We start from the raw sequence: 22,979 nt of genomic DNA on the forward strand, positions 1-22,979 counted from the left end.
TAAGAGATATAAGGTGACCAAGACAAACGAGTGTCGGAGATTAACCCCAAAAGCTTCGCGGAATCTTTGTACACAAGGGGATGACCATAAAGCGACAAAGAGGGACGAAGAAACAACATGCTTCCGAGTAAAAGTCATAGCATAAGTCTTAGTTGCAGAGAACTTGAAGCCATGATTGGTGGCCCAAGACGACACGGCATCAACCGCAAGTTGAAGCTTCCGTTGAAGGAGAGGCGAATCACCACCTCGACAGCAAAGAGCAAGATCGTCGACATGAAGAGCGGAGAAGACGCCAGAAGGAAGGGAGGAAAGAAGACCATTGAGGGCAACCAGAAAAAAGTAATGCTCAGAATGTTACCTTGGGGTACACCTTTGTATTGCCGAAAAGAGGCCGAGAGAGTGGCACCAAGCCTGACTCTAAAGGTACGACGAGAGAGGAAGCTTTGGAGGAGAGAGAGATTACCACGAAGGCCAAAAGAACGAAGTTGAGACAGAATATGGCATCTCCATGTGGTGTCATAAGCCGTTTCCAGGTCAAAAAAGGACAGCAACAACGGAGGTCTTCTCACAGTAAAAGCAGTACGAATATCGACCTCCAAGCTCACCAGGACATCAGTCGTGCTGCAGCACTTGCGAAAACCAAATTGAGAAGGAGAGAGGTGGTGATGGTGTTCCAAGAACCACATCAGACGAACATTAACCATACGCTCAAAGAGTTTGCAGACAACTCGTGAGGGCAAGAGCGGAAGTCCTTAAGGGATGTCCTGAGAGACCCCTGGTTTCCGAATCGGAAGTACAACGTCAATTAGTCCTCGGGGATTGACGACGAAGCCCAGACCTAGTTATACAGACTCAGTAAATACCGAGACGTGCAAGAAGGGAGATAGCGAAGCATCTCATAATGACTATCATCCGAGCCCGCTGCCGTAGAGGGCCAGGGCAGACTGAAGTTCAGAGAGAGAGATAAGGGTTCATTATAGGGAAGGCGGAGATGAGTGCGAAAATCTAAGGGATGTGATTCAAGAACGGGCTTACGAATAAGAAAAGATTGAGGAAGATGAGAACCAGAGCTAACAGTAGAAAAGTGGGAACCCAGTTCGGTCGCGACCTTCACTGGGTCCGCCACAAGAGCACCACAGAGGTAAAGGACCGTTGAGACATCTGGAACAAACTTACCGGCTATCTTGCGGATTTTCTTCCAGATTTTCTTCCAGATCTGCAGTAGAGGAGTATCGGACGTAATGGTGGAAACATAAGATTTCCAACTCTCACGTTTAGCTGTACGGATGGTCCTACGGGCCACCGCACTTGCCTTCCGAAACAAAATAAAAGAATCAGCCGTCTGCCGGCTTGGTATTTCTTCCAGGCTGCACGCTTACAGTGGACAGCCCTAGCACAGTCCGCATTCCACTAGGGAACGCGCTTCCGTGTGCCCCTGGAGGTAGATCGAGGAATAGAGCTGAGGGCTCTGTAGAAGACGGTGTCATGAAAAAGGAGGAGGGCGCGAGGGAGAGGCAGAGTGGAGAGGTCGGAGATAGTAGCACGGAGGGTGAATAAGTTCCAGTCAGCTTTGGCTAACTGCCACTTAGGAAGGAAAGGGGGGTGTGAAAAGAGAAAAAGGTAACAAGGATGGGGAAATGGTCACTGTTACGGAGGTCGTCAAGAACCCGCTATGTGAAACCTAAGTAAAGAGACGACAAGCAGAGAAAGATCAAGACAGGAAAGGGTGCGAGAGTCCACATGAGTGAGTTCACTAGAATTCAGAGGAGACAGGAAAGAAGAGAGTACAAACGGTTCGAGAAGGCGGCCTCGGGTGTTTGTCAGAACATGACCCCAGAGGGTATGTCAACAGTTGAAATCCCCCAACAGGAGCACAGTCTCCGGCAAGGAGTTCAGTAGGTGCTTAAGATCAGGAAGAGAAAGTGGGACATTTGGGGGGAGATAAATGGAACAAACCGAATACCATTTACTCACAAAGACACGGGCAGCAGAACATTGGATAGGCGATTGAAAAAAGTGGGGGGACGAAGGGAATATCAGTACGAATCAAGAGAGCGGTAGAGTTATGAGGGAAAGAGAGAAAGGAATAACGACGAAAGTGACCAGGACGAGCACCAAGCATTGGCTCCTGGAGACATACACAAAGTTGTGAAAACTGTGTAATCAGAAGTTGGAGTTCATGGAGGTTGGCATAAAATCCACGATTATTCCATTGAAGAATAAGACATTGGTAAAAAGAGAAAGGGCAGCAAAAGAGAACAACGAAGAAACAATGGTAAAGAAGAACACAGCATATTAAATAAGATCAGGATCAGGGTCAACGAAGTCAGGGTTAGGGGGGCATGGGTAAACTGAGTAAGGATGGAGTGAAGGGAGCGGGAGGACAGACCAGAGGCGGACGGATAGGGTCCGGGGAGGAGACAACCGAGAGGGGCGGTCAAGGACAGCAGGAGAAGGGGGAGAAGGGGAAGAAACTGGGGAGCGCACCTCAGCAAGGGCAGCAACCGAGAGGGAATCAGGTACTAAAGAAACCTCCTTAGCTGAGACAGGGGGCCTCACCACCGAAATGGGAAGGGAAGGAGCCAGAGAGTCACAGGTGGGAGCTAGGAAGAAAGCGATGCCTTCTTACCCGCCGGGGAGGACGAAGGAGAGGAGCCAGGCTTACGTTTCTGACTCAAAGAGACAGGAGTTCCAGCAACACCGTACTGGGCGATAGACTCAATTGTTTCAACAGGAGAAGATGAACGGGAGTGAACAACATGAAGATTGCTGGGAGGATGATGGACATCAGCCTGGACAGTCAGGCAGCGTGGAGGGCCAAGAGACTGGGGGGAGGGACGTGACGAACGATCGGAGAAAGAAGGCATAGGAGACATGGCAGACTGGGTAGGAAGGGGTGAAGCTCCAGATGGAGAACCAGGAGGGGGCCCCTTCGGGATTGAACGTAAAGGAACAGGGGAGGAGGCGGTGGGCGTGTCCGGGTCTAAGGCCTGGAAACGGTTGTGAGACTGAGGAAGGTGGGAATGACGAGGAGCGGTAGAACGCAACACGCGAGCATAGGATACGCCAGCGAAAGGGGTGAGACGGCAAACTTGGCGTCTCGCTTCGGGAAAAGACAGACGATCCCGGTGTTTCAAGTTGAGGACGGCTTCCTCAAGCTGTCCTCAACTACCGTTGCTCTACCGTCCAACCACTTGGGCTGGACGGTAGAGCGACGGTCTTGCTTCATGCAGATCGGCGTTCAATTCCCGACCGTACAAGTGGTTGGCCACCATTCCTTTCCCCCACGTCCCATTCCAAATTCTTATCCTGACCCCTTCCCAGTGCTATATAGTTGTAATGGCTTGGCGCTTTCTCCCTGATAGTTCCCTTCCCTTCCCTTCCTCAAGTTTGTAGTGTATATACGAGCGGGAGAAGGTAGGGTGGGCACACCGCAATTGAGGCAGCCAGCCTGGGGAGAAGTGCACCCGGACTTAGAGCGATCATCGTCCCCACACATGGGGAATAGATACACAGTACTTGTACATTTGAGGACACCATGCCCGAACTTCTAGCACTTGTTGCAAAGTCTAGGAGAGGGAATGTACTCCTGAATGGAGCATCTGGCATAAGCAAGAATTATAGAGGGTGGAAGGGTCCTACTATTAAAGGTGATTTTCACAACTCGAAGGGGCTGACGGCGACGACCACGAGGGGATCGAGTGAACGTGTCCCCCTGGAGGACAGAACGGCCTTGGGCTTCGAGGATATGTTTAATATCCTCATGGCAGTCATTTAGGTCCCTAACACCAGTTGCAATACGGTACGGGAGGAGAACAGTGCCAACATTGGCATTTAACCGAGCGTTTTTGGAGACCCGAACAAGGGTCTCCCAATGCAGGACAATGCCGTTAAGCGGGTAGCTGCATCCTGAGGAGCAGTAGCGACGACACGTGTACCAAGACGGGTGGGGTTAAAAGTAACACATCCACTGAATCAACAAGGTGTTTATGGAGGGAGGGAGGGAATTATCAGGGAAAGCGCCAACCCATTACGACTATATAGCACTTGGAAGGGATCAGGATAACGATTTGGGATGGGAAGGGGGGAAGGAATGTTTATGGAAGAAGAAATCGTCAGAAGTAGAAGAATACAGACAGTGGAGATCAAAGAATTTAGCCCATGTAGCAGGACAAAACAAAGCTTAGTATGGGAAGGGATCTAGCGAGTGCGGCCGTGGCGGGGACGGCACTGAGAACCCCCAGAGAGAGGGGTTAAAAGGTGCAGTAGTCATAATGAGAGACGGAGCCGTGCCAGGGGACGAGGTGGTCACCACTGGGGGCTTGGGACTCTACTCTGCCACAGAGGAGGAGGGGAGCAAGGGGGGGGGGGGGGATTAGTCCGGTCTGGGCTTAATGTAGCGGGGGCTACAGAGCCCGGTCTTCCATCACAGTCTGACTCAGGGGCCTGGTCGCCCACCCCATGAGCCTGGGTAAGAGAGGGCGTGTAAGTATCCATATATCATGTATTTTAAAACGTCTGGGGCCTGGAACCAAGGGATACCAGGGAAGCCAGGGAGGCCGAGCACGGGCCAGTGCAGGAAGGGCTGCGTCGTCCCCCAGAAGTGCTCCCCCTTTTTAACAGGAGAGTTCTACTGCTTTGTCCATTCTCCTACACTGATGCAAAGACCTCATTCTCCCTTTCGCCCAAGCCTGGACACCCAGCCATCCACTCACGGGCGACCCCTCCAGCGGGTGGTCCGTTGGCTCACAAGACCCCTATGTTTGTGTTCATTTGCATGTACAGCTCCCAAAGAGGGACAGCAAAGGGGGCGGGGGCAACTCTCACTGATCCCAGAGAGGTGTACGGGAGCCCCCTCACCACGACAAGGAAACAATGGAGGGGGGCGGGGACATGTACCGTAATTTGCATTGGATTCTTAATAAATCCCAACACCATAACCTTCTCGCGTGTCTTGTTGACGTGAGCTCTACGGGAACGATACATGAAACATAGAGGGAGCCAGTAATACTCCTGGAACCAAGACGTCAGCTCCTTCAGACTGCTGCAAAATTTTGATATTTTAAAATCGGCAAGTAATCGGATACATTGTAATGTGAAAGTCATGATTCCAAACATGGGGGAATTATTTATCTGCTGGGTATTAGTGAAAAGCTAACAAACTACGACAATAGGGATCTTCAAAAGCTTATTTCCAAAATTAGGTAAACATTACTAGTAATTAATTGTAGCCTCTGTTCACCCATCAGTGAATGGGTAAGGTTGGTAAACGATTTGGCAGGTCGTATTTCGGGGAAAATTAAAATTAAGGACCTGCCAGAAACGCTATGCGTAGTAATGCTTTACAAGAATGTAAGAACTCTTGTATATATATAAATAAGTACAAAATAATAAGTATACTCTCTAGCTTTACCTTACCATTGCTAGGCCCCATTTAGAATGGACAAAACCCAAGTATACAAAACTGAATGATAATTCATGTCACTGGGAACCTAAATGAAGATTCAAAATATAATTTGTAATTAGTATTCACGAGAAAAACCAAGAAGATTCAAGTCCAAATATTTGAGGCCTTAACAGTTTAAGATAATTCATGATGTCGGGGACAGGCAGCCAGTGTATATATACACATGTTAGGCTTATATCAAAATACCCCCCTCCTCCCCCTTCCCTCATATCCAACTACCTCCCCACCCCCCTTCCCATAAGGTCCAACTACAGACCCTGCCCAGAATGCAATCCCACATCAAAATAATTCCTGGGGTACTTACTGTTAAGTGAACATGTGCATTAGGCGATAGGAAATACGCCCAACTATTTCTGCCCCGCCCGGGATTCGAACCCGGCATTCTCGATTTGAATAGAGAATGAACCCGACTGTTCAGTGCCAGTTTACCAAGTAATTGGGAGAGAGGAGAATTTTGTGGGATCGCGTGGTCCGGCTGGAGGCAGAGTCCGTTGTTGACCCGCTGTGATGAACCTGGTGAAAAAGGAGATTGTTCTACACATATGTATGATAAGCTGCTAGATAGTGGGGTTGGGGGGGGGGGGGAAGGTTGCTCCATATATAAGATTCTTTGATGTGACTTCTTGGTTTAGCATCAGTTTAACAACCCAGAATGACTGCATGCAACTACCGTTATATGCATTTCACCATTATAAATTCACATTAATGCATTCATAAATCTATGTATCTATGTAGCTTAGCCTAACATTTTAAAAGCACTACGATCACCTTCTGTGGTTGTTCAATAAATCTCTGAACTGTATGTTTGACAAATCTTTCACCCTGTCCATGGAGGACAGAAGAAAATGTATATATGCTAGTTAGCATTGTAAATGTGTGGCCACGTCTGTGGTAGAAAAAAAAAGTTATATAACCACCTGTTAATTATCCTGATCACCACAAAGTCTGACCAATCACAACCTCTGTAGCTACCCACTTCGTTCCACAAACGAAGTGGGTAGCTACCTCCACAAACGGCAAGTTGGTAATGGGTCTTACACTTAAAATAACAATTGTTAGTAAATAAAACTAGTACTGTATGTGACATTTATAATTTATTAGTAGTTTAATTAATCTTCATAAATTCGTTGAACACAACCACCAGAGCCTGATTACTTTAAAATCAAAATTGGAAAATGATCCACGAGGAACAATGGAATACTTAATGCAAACTACTCATCCTAGTTATGACTAGATTCGCTTTTATAAATAATTTAAATTAAGCTTTTTCAGTCTCTCTTCATAAAGAACGCTTCTAATTTTTGGGATGGGGTATGGGGGGGGGAGTGGGGGTGTGGAGGGGGGGGGGGTGGAGAGAGGTGTTGGGGGAAAGGGGGATTATAGGGAGAGAGGGAGAGGGAAAGAGGGTGGTGGGGGGAAGAAGGATCGGGGAGAAGGGGGAAAATGCGAGATACGACGAGTAGAGAGGGAGTCGAAGTGAGAAAAGGGGAAGGGCAAATGGGTAAGAGGAGGAATGTGGGAAGGGAGGGAAAAGGGGGGGGGGCGCAAGAGGGGGGGAATGGAGGTGAGACACTCTCTCCGGGAACCTCCGGGTATCTCTCCAAGCTTAAAAAATAATTCCTTTTTCATATAACAATTATGCTCGGTTTACTTTTACTGGTCTTAATTTACAAAAGTTCATTTATTTCAAAATTTATGTACAAATAAAACTGATTCAAAGCTTTGTGAAGGGTGCATGCGGACAAACTTTATATTTATATAAACATTTATAAAATAATTAAGTTTTTGGTTCATCAAAGAAATATTCTTGGTTGACCGTATGCTTAACTTTTGACATATTATTTTATCCCCCCAAAATGGTTCACCTTTGGCGCACGTTGGCCACTGGAGAAGACAGTGACTAGAATTCGTCTTCAAAAAACGTAAATTCGCGATTTTTTATTGCATTGATATTGTTAGGAATGTAAAACACTGGAAAAGCCTCATCATCACATTAACACTGCAGTTTTTTCTCGTGTGTTCCAGTTTTTACCAACTAACGAGATGCTTCGTTTGGCCACGACCACTAGGGAAGTAATAGCATTGTAAAGCTTCATCCCTTGTGCTGCAAATTCAACTACTAGGCCTCAACCAGCCCGTCTTCATGAACAATGACTAAATGCGTGTTATTTCAGCCGCCAGTTCATGAACGACACACTTGACGCAACTCTACTGATTACGTTTAATTAAGCTTGTCCCGAACAATGATTCACGTGCCGTCTTCGAAATGCTTCACCCCATGTGCAGCAAATACAAATAATTGCCAACAGAGCAAAAACACCTAATCTACGCCTATCCTAAATGATGATAAGCTAAATTATTATACACTGTAATATATTCCATAAAATTAAGTTTCTGATTACAAACGACCTTCAAATTAACGAATGCATCTTTGGAGTTTGCCACAGCTTGAACGAGCATAGCTCGAGGGTAAATTGCCAAATGAATACAGCACACTTACGCATTTAGATACCACTATGCATAGAGCTTCAGATGAGTGTTGTATACTAAATGGCCTAAGCAAAGAAAACCTTACTTACAGTGTACACAGACCAAGCAACCTTAAATGATAACACTCAACGTACCTCACTTAGAAGCTTGGAATCATAATACATGATTTAAGAGCCGTGTTGTACACCCACTGTAGCATCTCCTACAGCAGCACCCACTGTTGGAGCACCCATTGTATAGCATCCCCTGCAGCAGCACCCACTGTAGGAGCACCCACTGTAGCATCAGCCACCGTGGCTGCCATAAGGGACACTGACAATCGTGGCCAAAGGACCCGGCTGCTTCCCGCACAATGGGGAGCGGCAGCGTCTATATAACGGCCACTGGGATTGTTTACACATTTCCACATGTCTCAACCCGCCCTCACTTTATTAGGTAAATATATGTACAAATGGTTCCGTCACGCATATATACACATAAAGGTGTATAATATTTCTAGGTGTATATAGGCTCGAGAGTATATATTTGTCCGGAATTATATTCGCAACTAAAGACAATTTGCTGGCTGGTCAACAATTCAGCAGGTTTCGCGGCGTTAACCAACCCAAGGTTGATACCTTGAGCTGGTACTGAGGATCAATGTCGCCGCGGGGTGGTCATTGACCACGCTGGAGGACCACAGCCTGTCCTCTCGAATAATACATCGTATTTTGACGTCAAAATATGATTCCTTCTAAATCCTAGCGCCTCACTAAATTGACGGGCTGTTACGTTTCCTATTCGTAGATACTGTTAGGTTAGGTTCAGGCAATTGATTACATAGTTGCTGCAATCCATTTCCCTGTTTAGATTTTTTTTTGTGATTATGTGGACCATTGTACATACATTAACGTAATGAACAATTAGAAAATAGAATTTGGTACTTTTCACTTTACAGTTAAAAAAAATAATGCTAAAAATCAATCCTAGGCCTAATAGGAAATTTATATACTTTATTAGGCCTCAGATAGCGTGTATTAGGCCTAGGATGGTTAGGTTAGTTTTTATTAACAACATAAATAACAAAACTTTTTCCGGTTTGTCCAACACATGCTCGGTACCCAGTAGTCACGTCATCTTTGTACATGGAGACCAAAATCCTTAATTTGCACTATGATATATATATATATATGGCAGTAGGATAAGAAAATGTAAGTATTTAGGGAGAATCTGCAAGGTCGTCTATGAATACCTTTTATTCTCTTCTCCGAGGTTATGAGTCCCTGCAAATGCACCACAGGTGGTATCTTATTCTTATAAAGTATACATATCTACTGTCCCAGAATAAAAAAAATATATATAGCGTTACCAATGACGGAATGCTCATTATGTTAATATTTCTAATATTTAATATTGTTTTAAATATAAAAATACTAATATTTCTGCATGATGAGACGAGTGTTATGGCCCCTCATGATAATAAAGATGCATGTGTAATACATGATAGCAATATTGTTTAAAATCTCTTTTTTATTAGTAATTTAAAATGCCATACACAGATAAACGACTGGTTTGACACCTTAGCGACAGAATGCTTAGCTCCACGCTGGCCCGGATCTGGCCAGCGTGGAGGATGTGGGACTGAGCTACGAGGGCCGCATCGTGACGCTCTTGAAACAGGGGAAAGGGGGAAAAGGTGGCGCTGACAAGCCCAGCATCTTCATCAACGAAGGTACGATGCTCTGTGTGATCAACCATTAACAACACTCTGCTTTGATGAATATATGATGGTATATGTAAAAAAGGGAGGTTTTAAGAGTAGTGTCACAGCGAGCTGACAAACTAGCCTGAAAGGGAAAGTTGGACATGTCCAATACTTCTGTCACGTTGTCAGAAGCTCCCCACTCATGAGCTGAATACGGCTATAGGAGAGAAACAGCATTATGAAGAGTCTCAACTCTTGGTTTCGCTTCAAAACGCATAAATGTTTCGCCTTTTTTTTTGATGAGAGAGAGAGGGAGAGAGAGAGAGAGCGGGTTCGGTACTACAAGGGCGACTCTCCAACAGGTAGCCTCGCTTGTCACTGGATCTCCCCGGCTACTGTGACCCACATGGTGAACGAGTTAGTGAATAAGAGCGACATCTACGGCGACCTTCTCTCCCAAGTCCACTTCTACGTCATGCCTGTAATCAACCCTGCCGAATATGCATACACTTTCACTGACGTGAGTGTTGCGTATTATCCTAGTTGTGTGAAAGGGAGGGAACTATTAGGGGAAAGCGCCAAGCCATTAGATTATATAGCACTTGCAAGGGATCTTGATAAGGATTTGGGATGGGACGGGGGAAAGGAATGGTGCCTAACCACTTGGACGGTCGGGGATTGAACGTAGACCTGCAGGAAGCGAGATCGTTGCGCCAAAGCATTAAAGACACTATTAAATACACCAAGTATTATTAGACACTATTAAAACATGCAAGAGTTTCTTTGAAAATAATATTTTGAGGGGCTTTTAACGTATGATTCACATACGTTACCCTATGTTGGAAATTTCCAACAGTTATTCTCATCCCTAATACAACAGGATGTATTTCTTGTATTAGGCTTCATACACATCTAATATTCATTTACTAATCCTTAATACAACAGGATGTATTTCCTGTATTAAGCGTAATAATTAACTAACACCAATAATATGTAGCTTAGTATTGTGGAATTTACTGTATTAGGTTGTGGAACATCATGTAATTTCTCCTAGAATTGTGTAGTGTTACGTCAACCACGCAAGGAGATAAAATTTCCACATACCAGTAGATTTAACACCAATGTAACCATTTACTTTCCTTTATTAGGAATAATAATTTAGTAATAGGTTTACTTTTAGTATACAATAGTTTACTGTTATTTCCTTTCCCAGCTTAATCGCTGTTCCAGTAAATCATATCATAATCTAATATCATTTCCACCACCAAGCAAGTATTGTTTTATCTGGGCAGTCTACATTAACTGACTTGCACTGTGAGAATTGAAACATCACCACATAAAGTATTTATCTAAACCATCAAGAGTGTTCATAAACGCCCCCTTCCCTATTTAGCTATAATAAATAAATACAATTTATGCTCGAATCCTCACGGTGAGCTATTGCGCATGCGCGACTTTCGGGAAGGAGGAGAGAGGACTCTCGCCATATTCGATCAACAAGCGACACGGTGCTCCGAAGCGGTCCAACAAATCTTACCATCCAGACGGCATCCTTACATCCCTAGATGCTGGATTGAGGACGCAGCTTACCAGAATCACGGACACCAGTTCGGCAGGCATTTTTACCTCATTTGTTCTATTTAATGAGCTCTTAAATAAGATCATGTAGGTGCCATATCGTGACGCTGCAGGCGTTAAAAATAATTCCATGTAAGTGCAGCTCTTTCCCTCCAAATATTTAGATATTACCTTATATGTGTGTGAATACTAGTTTGGGGTGGAAATTACGGAATTATCATTATTGCAGCATGGTGCAACACCCTTGAGGAAGCGTGTGACTGCCATACCCTCACGTGCTCCAAGTATCACTATCTCAAACTTTCCAGACTGATGTACAGTGGACTACATCTACGTCCCTCTGTCACAGCTGAGATTTAATCAGTTTTTCATTGTAGATAGTACCTTATTATTCAGAGTCCATATATATATATATATATATATATATATATATATATATATATATATATATATATCTGATACTGCCATTTCTGACAGGTGGTAGGTGATATTTCTTTTATGAATTATGTGGTGGTATTCGAGGATACTAAGTGACTGTGGTTGTATCTTTGTTGATTGATTCTTCACCGATTACTGATTATTGTGACCCCACCATTCTATATATCTTTGATTTGAAGCATGTTAGAGCTAGTGTACTACTGCATTGGGATAGAGCCTAGTGACAGCTAGTTCAGATGGTGTGCAGTACAGTGCATGATGATGATTCCAAAGAGCTTTGAGTAAAGCTAGTTTAATGTGAAATAGTATTAGTTGTAGAAAACTTAGTTTTTCTTTTTATATTACGGTGTCTTATTTGATATAATCCACAATATGTGGAACAAATTTACTTAGATGCACATTACATAGTGAACAGAATCCGTATGTAACTGCTTGTGTTAAAGATCAATCCATACGTGATTTCCTGTATTAAAGAACAGTCCATATGCAATTTCCTGTATTAAAGTACAAAATGGAAACAGCTTGGGTTTTATTAGGAATTTCTTATTTTAACCGAAAAGAATGTAAATTTGAATGATTTCTTCAGCTTCACAACTCTTAATGTACAAATAAAAAAATATTTACAGGAATTATATTTGCAAATAAATGCAAACAAATTCACAGGTGTTATACTTGCATAAACAATCGAAACATATTTCCAGCGTGTTACATTTATAAAAGCCATCTAAACCGATTTACATATTGTGAATAAAATCCGTACATACTTGTACAGGAAGGGTTTTATGTACATTTTTGTAAAAACATGCAAACGGATATACAGATGTCAAATTTGATTTAATACTTAAATAAATGGATTCAGAAGTTATGTGTGAAGGAGTTAAGAATAAAAACGATTCAAAATATATTAAACTCTAGCTGTACTCGGCCATGAGTTGCAGTGGCTCAGCAACGCGTGGGCGATGATGAGCCACATCAACCCTCCTCTGTCCCCACTATTCCCCCCTACCCTGTCCCCTCATCCTCCCCACTCCCCCGTCCTCACCATCCTTCACCCCCCATTCCTATTGTTCTCCCCTCTCCCGTCCCCTCATCTCCCCACCATTCCCCCCCTCCCCGTCTCCTCGTCCTCCCCACCATCCCCCGTCCCCTCGTCCTCCCCACCATCCCCCGTCCCCTCGTCCTCCCCACTCCCCCGTCCCTTCGCCCTCCCCACCATCCCCCACTTCCCCGTCCCCGTGTCCTCCCCCACCATTCCCCCCTCTCCCGTCCCCTCGTCTTCCCAATCATCCCCTCTCCCCCTGTTCCCTTGTCTTCACCCACCATTTCACACTCCCCCATCCCTCTTGTCCTCCCCCACCATTTTTCACTCCCCCGTTCAATGTGTTCCTAAATGATCTGATGTTCCCAATCACTGAAAAATAAGAACAGTTAAAAAACGAAATGAAAAATAAAATAAACTATACTCACAAAATGAATGGTATGGTAAACAACCCAGCTCAATTCCAATGCAATGTCACACAAAATAATTAAATAAAAATTAAAATAAATCAAAATCTATGAAAGTTCAATTTAACAATGTAATCGGAAACAATGAAATGGAATTGTAACATAATTAGTATAGCCTGTTTTGCAATTGCGTCCAACAGATGGCGCTATTTAAAAAAAAACACATGCTTTTACCTGTCACAGGTATGGCATCTATATGGTAGGTATATAAAAACATGCGCGTATTCGAATGGAACATCGTGTCTAAATTTCAAAGCAATCGGTGAAGAACTTTCGTCGATTACAGCATGTGTTGCTTTTATGTCCAACATATGGGGCTGTTTTTCAAAAAATCATGTTTTTACCTGTCACAGGTGTGGCATCTATATAGTAGGTATCTAAAAACACGTGCGTATTCGAATGCAACGTTGGGTCAAAATATAAAAGCAATCCGTAAAGAGGTTTCGGAGATTTCCCTCACATGAAAAACACAGTTTAAAAAAAAAACATGTTTTTATTTGTCATGGACTTGACAGTAAGTATATATAAACACGCGTGTATTCGAATGGAACGTTGTATCAAAATTTCAAAGCAATCGGTGAAGAACTTTCGGAGTAGCGATTTTGAACAAAACGAACATTTACATTTTATTTATTTAGAGTGTTAACAAGAAGTGTAAATTGCTATGTACAGGAAGCTCCCGATTAACATGTTTCTCCCTATTCTATCGGTTAGGTTATGCAGGCGATATAATGATGGCTATGTGGGCGATATAGGATTAGGTTTGGTTGGCGATATAACGTTGGCTTGAGCGGACTAAGTATATCAGGTAGGCGATATAGGTTAGATGAATGATATACATTACATTAGATCGATATGATATTTACAATGAGAAAACACTAAGCCTATTTGGCTATAAAGAAGATTAGGTAGACGATATAGCTAAAGTTTGGTGGACAAAATAGAGTAGCTTAGATCAATGAAAGAAGTTAGGTGGACGATATAGACTGGGTTAGATGAATGATATCAGTTAAAACGTCAATATAATACAAAAGATTACATCTGGGGACATACAACCTAACGAAGCTATTAAGGTTTGACGTGTAGCGCTGTGCTGATTCGTCTAGCACAGGGATTTTTAAACAGGGGGTATGTGAATCAAATAATAGGGGTATGGAACTCTATTTCAGAACAATATAAAAAACAAAACAAAAAAATAAAATTAACTATCACCGTCAGTTACAATGTCTCAATTCCATTTTTAACAACACCACAACAACAACAAAAATCCAACTAGCTGTAGCTAGCTATGTATATGACGTTTTTCTATATATATGACAAATTCTTCTTGATTTTCTTTTAGCTGTTCTGTTCCTGGCTATATGTATGTACAACACAACCAAGTTACTGACATCTTTTGAAGTCAACTGGTATCTAATAGTACTGGTGATGATGGCGATAATGATTTCGATAATCTGGCGAAGTGGAGATTGGGTATAGTTTAATTGTTTAGACCCCTTGGTCTAAGACATTACCAGAGACACGGAAATGCTTTCTGTAATATTGGAACCCAAGCTTATCTCCACGTGAGAGCATTCACAAGTGTGTTCAGGCTTGGGGAGAATTCTTTATCTCTGCAGCTGTCTATGGCGGTGTGTCGCTAAGACCTGTCTTGACCCGGTTCCTGAGTGGTGGACATCCTTCACACTGTTGTTGTCCGGTGCTGCTGTCTGTGGCGAGAAGAGGCACAGCTATTGTGTGCCAAGGAAGATGCTACTGGTAGATTACACGGAAGGTACTACGGGTAGATGACATGGAAAGTACAGCTGGTACATGACACGGAAGGTATACCTAGTAAAGGTTACAGAGACACCCATACACATCCAGCGGGGACTGGCGGCTTGGTTACAGAGGCATATTAATGGGCTCAGGAATATTATTCTAACTAATCCAGTTACACCCCTGATGAACTGATTAGTTAATATATTAACATAAATATCAACAGTGTATTTACAGTGCTATTTAGCTAAGCCTAGTTAGCTTGTTAGTGCCCAATACCCATGGCCCTTATGTATCGTTCAGTGGGGTAGATGTTACAGTGAGCCACAGTAGGTTACAGTGTGTTGTTACAGGCAACAGAGGCACTTAATGAGTTCAGTAATTTAACAAATAAATGTTTCGCTACAGGCAAGTTACAGCACTGATGAACTAGCTACAGAGACTGTTAACATTTACAGTCACCACACAGGTTACAGGGGTAGTAGTCTAATTTCAGTACAATAGTTAATGTTACAGTAATCACGAAGCAAGCAAGTAAAACATTTGCAGGCAGTGGGAACTTAGGCAGAACATGTACTATCTACACTGCACAAATTTTGTAATGGATAACATTTTGAGCAATGTCATTCCGAAAAAAAGAAATTTGCAAATCATTTTTAACATTCTTGATAAAATTGTTTGAATGCTTGAATTTAATTTCACATTCAATTACATATACTATGTATTTGAACAGTTTTGCTGCGATAATTTACATTTGGTCAGATATACTTGAGCAGATTGTGTAAACTCCTTAGAGCTACTTCTTGCCGAGTCAAAGCCTAGCAGTCTACTGCTAGGCTAGATATCTACTGACCTTACTGGAGGACCCATAGACTGGTGGCTCTTCTTGCTAGTGTAAATCTCACTGAGTCTCACAAATTTGTTATGATTTCACGGTATATTACTGACCTAGTTAGGCTGGACAAGGTGTAATCAGCTTCCTCTAGGCTTTGGCTAACTCGTCAGTTCTTCGTGCACATTGAGGCCAACATATGGAACCATATGATAGTCTCAAATTCCATTATAAATGTTGCTGTAAGATGCTAATCAAAATATTCGCTCTATCTAAACATTAGAAGCTAGCAGATACATCTGTAATTCTCCCAAATATTTACGAACAGCCATAATATATTTTAGCCGAGGTCTTGAGTTTTCGTTAACACGGCTTCTCAGCTATTTCGTCTCATTTTGTACGTTGCGATCCCAACGTATAAATTGCAAAGCACTATGAAAAGGATTGGCTTTCAAATTTCATGTTTTCTATGCATCGGATGATTAGGCTTGGGTTATTTGTATTTTGTACGTAGTGCTAAAAACAAAAAATAGGCTGGATTAACATCATCAGGTCATACATTCTAGACCTCTAAGATGTCATCCTGGTTGATCATCTGAGATGGCTTCGGCTTCCCTGAAACAAAGGGACAAGGTTATAACTTTCATTTGTTTTAAAACGTCCTCAGTGGATCTTATAAAAACCCTTTGAAGATTCCAGACCGCTAATGGATTGCCCAATACGCCCCCATATACCCTCCTTAGCCAAGCTGTCGAAATTATCATCATCATCATCAGCGGGTTTATTAGGTTCCAGTACGACTTATAAAGGTGTTAGTAGCTTGGTTTTACTTTACATATGAGGGCTAGGAACAGAACAGCTTAAAGAAAATCGTAGGAATTTTATCATATTTATTAATAAAAAAAAAGCAAATAAAAAATACAAAAGTTAGTTACAATTAGTGAGATTTTAGTATTTTTATATTTTTTTTGTTACAAACAAACTATGGGCGTTCAACCACTAACACTGACCTGGGCGTTCAACCACTAACACTGACCTGGGCGTTCAACCACTAACACTGACCTGGGCGTTCAACCACTAACACTGACCTGGGCGTTCAACCACTAACACTGACCTGGGCGTTCAACCACTAACACTGACCTGGGCGTTCAACCACTAACACTGACCTGGGCGTTCAACCACTAACACTGACCTGGGCGTTCAACCACTAACACTGACCTGGGCGTTCAACCACTAACACTGACCTGGGCGTTCAACCACTAACACTGACCTGGGCGTTCAACCACTAACACTGACCTGGGCGTTCAACCACTAACACTGACCTGGGCGTTCAACCACTAACACTGACCTGGGCGTTCAACCACTAACACTGACCTGGGCGTTCAACCACTAACACTGACCTGGGCGTTCAACCACTAACACTGACCTGGGCGTTCAACTAATAAAACAAAACTAAAGTCTTTCAATAAATTACAAAGTAACTCAGGATATTTTCAAATTTTGTAAAAAATCTCTATTGTTTAATAAAACTGAAAAAGAAATTCTTTATATTTAAAACTTGTGTATTGAACACGAAAACTTCAACCTAAAAATTTGGAGTGTATTAACAGAAAATGAGAAGAATATATGGGGAGGTAAATGTAACAGTACAATTAAGTGTATTTATGTACTATGCACACAGTCAGGAATGTACTTATTACATTTAGTATTAAAACATACTGTCTATTCGGATGAAGGGTTAGCGAGTTCTTTTCGTTTTTTTTTTGGGAGGGGGGGGGGGGGAAGTACTCCATGACCCATCACTCTGAGAAAGGTATGGGACCTATCCTAGAAAAGTACTCACTGACCCGTCACCTGTTTTCAGGCGGATTTTTTCTGAGTCCAGTTTAAGACTGAATTTTGTCAGTTTAATCCTTTCGTTAAAGACTCGTTGAACAGCTCCGGCAAAGATTATGACATGTTTCTTATAATTAAAGAATTCTTATGGATAAAATAAACTCTATGGACTTAAGTAGATATTTTTAAAAAGTTCATCGGAAGTTAGTTCTTGAACCCTCCTCTATTTATTTTCAGAGTTTTACTTACATCTGCAGTATTGAAGAATTCTTAAGGAAAATAAACTCTACCGACTTAAGTTTCCGTTTTGAGAAATAATCTCAGTATTTATAAGTTAGTTCTTGGACCCGGCTCTATATGTTAATAAATGTAGTTTCGCTGCTAGTAACTTAATTTTAGCCCAGTTTAAAAGTCATACTTCGGACATAGTAAGTAAAAAAAATACAGTTACCGAGCTCCAGCTCCTGCTCCCGCCTTAGTTCGCTGTCATAAGTTTGTTATTATCAGTTCAATCCCCACAAAATTTAAAATGTCATATTTCAGACATAGTAATAAAATAAAATAGAGTTATCGAGTTCTAGTTCTTGTCCTTCGCCTTAGTTTACCCCCATAGATTCGATACTATCAGTCCAATTTCCCTGAAATTTAAAACTGCTATATTTCAAACGTAGTAAAATACAATAATTTAGTTACCGAGTTCTAGCTACTGTCCCCCACTATATTTTACTCGTACAACTCCGCTATTATCCGATCAATTTCCTCGAGATTTAAAACATAGCTATTTCGGACACAGTAAATTAGATAGAGGCAGTTACCATGCTCCAGCTCTTGTCTCTGGTGGTGTTTGCTTGTAACACACACACCTTATCTCCCCCGTTCCAATCCCCCATGCCCCTGCACCCATCTGCTCACTTATCTCCCTCAGCACCTTCTCCTCCCTCACCCCCCATATCTTCCCTCTCCACACCTTACTCCTTCCATACCTACCCCCCTCTCCCTCCATTTCCCCCGCCCCCCGTCCTCTCTCTTATCTCCTTCATCCCTTACCTTCTCCCTCCCTTACCTCTCCATCTCCCCCGCACTCTTATCTTCCCCTCCCTCACCCTCTATTCCCCCTGCATTTCGCCCATTCCCCAACTCCCCCTTCCCCAGATTCATTCACAACTCTGCACCCTCAAGAATTTGCAATACAACTATTACCAATAATCTTACCGTATCTGTACGTTCTCCTCATGTTCTTAAAATATCCTCCCAAATGTCCATTCCATATTTTCACCTGTTTCTTCAGAAACAGAAGAAACTTTATTTTTAACCGTCACATAAATATATACCTAACCTAACCTCTCCGAGTAATCCTAGACCTAATATACGCTTTGACATTAACTCGTGTGTAGCCCTTGACATTAACTCGTGTGTAGCCCTTGCCACACACGAGTTAAACTGCCCTTGCTACACACGAGTTAAGCATCCCTTGCTACACATGTTCCTGTAGCAACAGTGTAACCATTGCCATCCACTCCTACTCGCTTCTCCCCAGGCTAAGAAACATGTCATAATCCTTGCCGTAGTTGTTCAACGAGTCTTTAACGAAAGAGAGAAATGTACAGCAACACGAACGATAATGCTAGAATGCGTGCCACTAATGGCCAGTGCGGAACAACTGACTAGTGTGGGGATCTTCACCGCAGCTTAACGCGTTCGTTGAAAGTTTAAGTTTCGAATTTCTAAATGTTTTAACAGAAATAACGTCCTGTGATAAATTATGTAAATGTTGTGTCATGTTTCATTCATGTTTCAACCTACATCCTGAAGTTACTACAATAGAATTCAAATCACAAATCTACAGATTAAAATCTACAGAAAGTTATCATTACTTATAAATAAGCAAGCTTTGTCCTCGAGGCTATGGTAAGGACTCGTGATCACACAATTCGACCAATATCTTCAGCATGCAGTTAATTGGTCGAGTGGGCGAGTCGAGCATCGAGTAAGTACGTTTTAGTTTGGCTTATTAATTAACCCTTACACTGCTCCAATCGCTTAACTGCGATTTGATTACATTTTGGGCTCAAATCCTTTTGTGTTTAGAAAACAAATCCCAGAGCAACTGGATGTAGAATGTTTAAAATAGCAGTTTAAGGGTTAAGGCCTCTCAGTAGTGGGAGGGGTAGTTTAGACCATTACAAGAGCTTACTGGCCAACCAGCTTGTATACTGTAGCCCTCAAGAGAGTCCAGGACTAAAGTAAACTCGCTGTGTATATAGATTGAGAAGCAGGGTACACCTATATACACCGGTACACCTATATACACCGGTACACCTCTCGGTTGTGTCTCTGAGAGAGCGTCCACCTACCAGAGTCTTTGAGGAGTGGGAAGTTGTGTTGGGCTGCGGTGCGCCGTGGCCAGACACGCATCTCTAAAGGAGAGGACACGGACATGGGTTAGCTGAGGACACGGACATAGGTTAGCTGAGGACACGGACATGAATTAACTGAGGTCATGGACATGGGTTAGATGAGGCCACTGACATGGGTTAACTGCAGATACGGACATGAGGTAAATTACGAAACGGACATGGATTAGCTGAAGACGCGGACATGAACTAACCAGAGACATGGGCATGGGTTAGATGAGGACATGGCCATCGGTTAGCCGGTGGTCTCCTGTGACTCTGCTGAGGTGGGCAACCATACCCGCTGCTGGGATCTATCTTTGAAACTATATATTCTTTAAATTGGGAAGTTTAATGATAAAGATTGTTTCTTTTGTGAGATCTTTTCTCTCTGTCTCCTCACACACACACACACACACACACACACACACACACACACACACACACACACACACACACACACACACACACACACACACACACACACACACACGGATTACTTTAATTAACACATAGACACATGGCCCAATATATGCATGGATAACTGAGTCTAACATAGTCATTCCTGCAATAAATAATTTGTTATTGACAAGACTATCTCTCGCAGTAAGGCTACATATCTGTCTCCATTCTGAAGGATAGGTTCTCCATACCCAGGAAGGTTATACGTGTGAGGCAGAGGTTCTCAGCTGAGGTCTTGGAGGTGGGGGTGACGTTGGAGGCTGCTGTGTTGTAGGAAGGTGTGTTGGTGTTGGAGGAGTAGGAAGCTGGATAGAAATTCGAGTCCCCAGTAGTGGTGGTGATGGTGTTGAGGTTACCTGCAGGTAGGCTTGCGATGACGTTGGAATACGCTGTCCTGTAAGTGGTGTCTCCGACGGGATCAGCAGTAATGTTGGGGATGCTGTTGGAGAAAGTGGTGGAGATGAGGTCGTCCATTCTCTTCAAGACATCATTTTGAGGCGCCACAGAGGGCGGGCATGGAGAAGAATCTATGTTGTCGTCTGTGTGCGCTGCTGTCGTCTCCAGTCTGGAGTTGGGGCTACCATTCGTCAACAGTGGATTTAGACTTTCCTCCTGTTCCCTCATGTTACAATCATACGGGTTCAGAATGTTGACATTCCTGATGGTCATGATCTCGTCGCCAGCGTGTGTGGGGCGCCCTAGCCACAAGTTTCTGTGGCGATTCTCCAAATTATACGAACCTCCGTGGCTCTGTTTAATACTTCTATTTGACTTCTTTTTGTTAGTTGACGCCTGAGGACTGCTCTGTATGGTAGCTGTGGGATGGTCAATGAAGCCATATTGGTCATAACGATCCAGAGAGCTAAGGTCACTGCAGCTTTTGTACATTTTGACGTAGTAGGTGTCTGTGTCCGAGAATCTTACAGTGTGATCCACTTCCATTTTGTAACTTCGAGGGGATTCTGATAAAATTGTATCTAGTGTTCCGAGATTAAACTTGGTCTTCTTTAGCACCAAATGTCGGTAGATAACGAATATTATGGCAGCGAAAATAATGAATATAATTGACACTGCAACACCTCCGAGGATCAAGTACAGGATATTAAAATTATCCTTTTCGATATCTGATTTTGTTTCGAAAATAAGGGTTCGCCTAGTTTCATAAGATTCTATGTAGAAGGAGGTGTTGTGGAGGTCGATACGGAGGTTTCTGTGCGATAAAAGGGTGTTCAAATCTTCTTCACAGTTTGGGTAATATGACGAATCTATTGTCATGTTCACTGTCATCTTGACTCCCGAACACTCTATGGAGTGGACAACTATTTTGTCTTTGCTATAGAGTAACAGCAGCGAGAAGGACGTGATGAAGTCAGAGGCAAGAACGTTCGTGTTATCCAGTTTGACGAGGTGACAGTTACCTCGAAGAACGATGAAGAACCATATCCTGCTGTCGTACAGCTCCTGGAACGACGAAGTGTGAGGGGTGAGGCCGTCTGAATGCACATCAATGGACGCAAACTTACTGGTGTCCGCCACATTTTCTGTGTGATCTTCCTCGTGCAGACGACTAAAACTAGAAATAGTGGTCTCCTTCAATTCAACCGTAATTTTCAAAGAATCAGTGACATCATTTAATGCCATCACACTCGCTAACACGCTTGTATTTTCCTTGATTGAGACAGTTCTTGCTAGTGAATGAAAATCAGCTTCAAGGCCTCCTGCTGGGCTTTGAGTTACGAAACTGTTTTCGATTGATATAGGCTCATTTGCAGGCGTCATGGGAATGAAGTTAAAACTAGAAACTGTAGTGTCGTTAAATGAACTAGTAAAATGATTTAATTCCTTCAGCGTAGACAACTCTCTCGAATTATTTCTAACTGATGAGAAAATTAATTGAGAATGAAGCTCAACTTCATGGTTTACTTCTGTGTTTTGATCGATGAAACTATTTTCGATGGTATTTCGTTCATTTTCTGACGTCTTGTGCAAAAAGTCCAAACTTGAAACAGTAGGTTGGCTCAATACATCAGAAACATGACTGAACTCCTTTGCACTGACCAGTTCGTTTGGATTAACTCTTACTGATTCAGAACTTGCATGCAAATGAAGACCAACTTCAAGGCCTTCTGTCGAGCTTTGACTTATGGAAGGGCTTTCGAGGGCTGCTGGTTCATATTCTGGCATCTCCTGCTCATTAAAATTGAAAACAGTAGTCTGATCTAATTCAACCGTAACAGCACTGAATTCCTTCAAAGTAACCAACCCGCTCGGGTTAGCACTGACAGATGAAGGGGATGTTCTGGAAAGAGGATCAACTTCAAAGTGCTCTGACGGACTGTGATCTGCGAAAATGTCTTCGATGTTTGTGGGTTTGTTTCCAGGAGTCTCGCGCAGAAGATCAAAACTAGAAACAGTAGTTTGGCTAGATTCAAGAGTAACGTTACTGAGCTCCATTACACTGGTCAACTCACTCTGAATGTCGTTGACAAATACAGAACCTTCAGGTGCATACAAATCCATTTCTAGGTATCCTGT

The 22,979-nt window shown here is 42.8% G+C and overlaps 1 protein-coding gene and 2 long non-coding RNA genes across 8 annotated transcripts in view; all 3 read right to left on the reverse strand.

Annotated features, from left to right (window-relative positions):
* LOC123769773 (uncharacterized) overlaps positions 1-8,362 on the reverse strand; it is a 35,236-nt gene extending 26,874 nt beyond the window's left edge. The window contains exons 1-2 of one of the 2 annotated variants that reach the window (XR_006774281.2): positions 8,092-8,362; positions 5,772-5,980 (exon numbers count right to left, since the gene is read on the reverse strand). This is a non-coding gene — a long non-coding RNA (uncharacterized lncRNA). The remainder of the gene's footprint in view (positions 1-5,771; positions 5,981-8,091) is intronic. The other variant, XR_011222127.1, reaches the window with a different exon arrangement.
* Positions 8,363-14,308: 5,946 nt separating this feature from the next.
* LOC123769775 (uncharacterized) overlaps positions 14,309-22,979 on the reverse strand; it is a 13,002-nt gene continuing 4,331 nt past the window's right edge. For 2 of the 5 annotated variants that reach the window (XM_069301438.1, XM_045761024.2), the window contains 3 exons: positions 20,636-22,979; positions 19,944-20,006; positions 14,309-16,368 (listed from right to left, as the gene is read on the reverse strand). The exon at positions 20,636-22,979 is cut by the window's right edge and continues 399 nt beyond it. In XM_069301438.1, the coding sequence (XP_069157539.1) occupies positions 16,316-16,368; positions 19,944-20,006; positions 20,636-22,979 (2,460 nt within the window). In that variant the 3' untranslated portion in view covers positions 14,309-16,315. Of the gene's footprint in view, positions 16,369-18,756; positions 20,007-20,635 lie in introns of those variants that run through there. The other 3 variants (XM_069301440.1, XM_069301441.1, XM_069301439.1) reach the window with 3 other exon arrangements.
* LOC138350354 (uncharacterized) lies at positions 16,630-18,438 on the reverse strand. Its single transcript, XR_011222054.1, has 2 exons — positions 17,180-18,438; positions 16,630-16,763 (listed from the first exon to the last, which is right to left on the reverse strand). It is a non-coding gene; the product is annotated as an uncharacterized lncRNA (long non-coding RNA).

This window comes from Procambarus clarkii, chromosome 45 (assembly GCF_040958095.1).
Source record: "Procambarus clarkii isolate CNS0578487 chromosome 45, FALCON_Pclarkii_2.0, whole genome shotgun sequence".
NCBI lineage: Eukaryota > Metazoa > Arthropoda > Malacostraca > Decapoda > Cambaridae > Procambarus > Procambarus clarkii.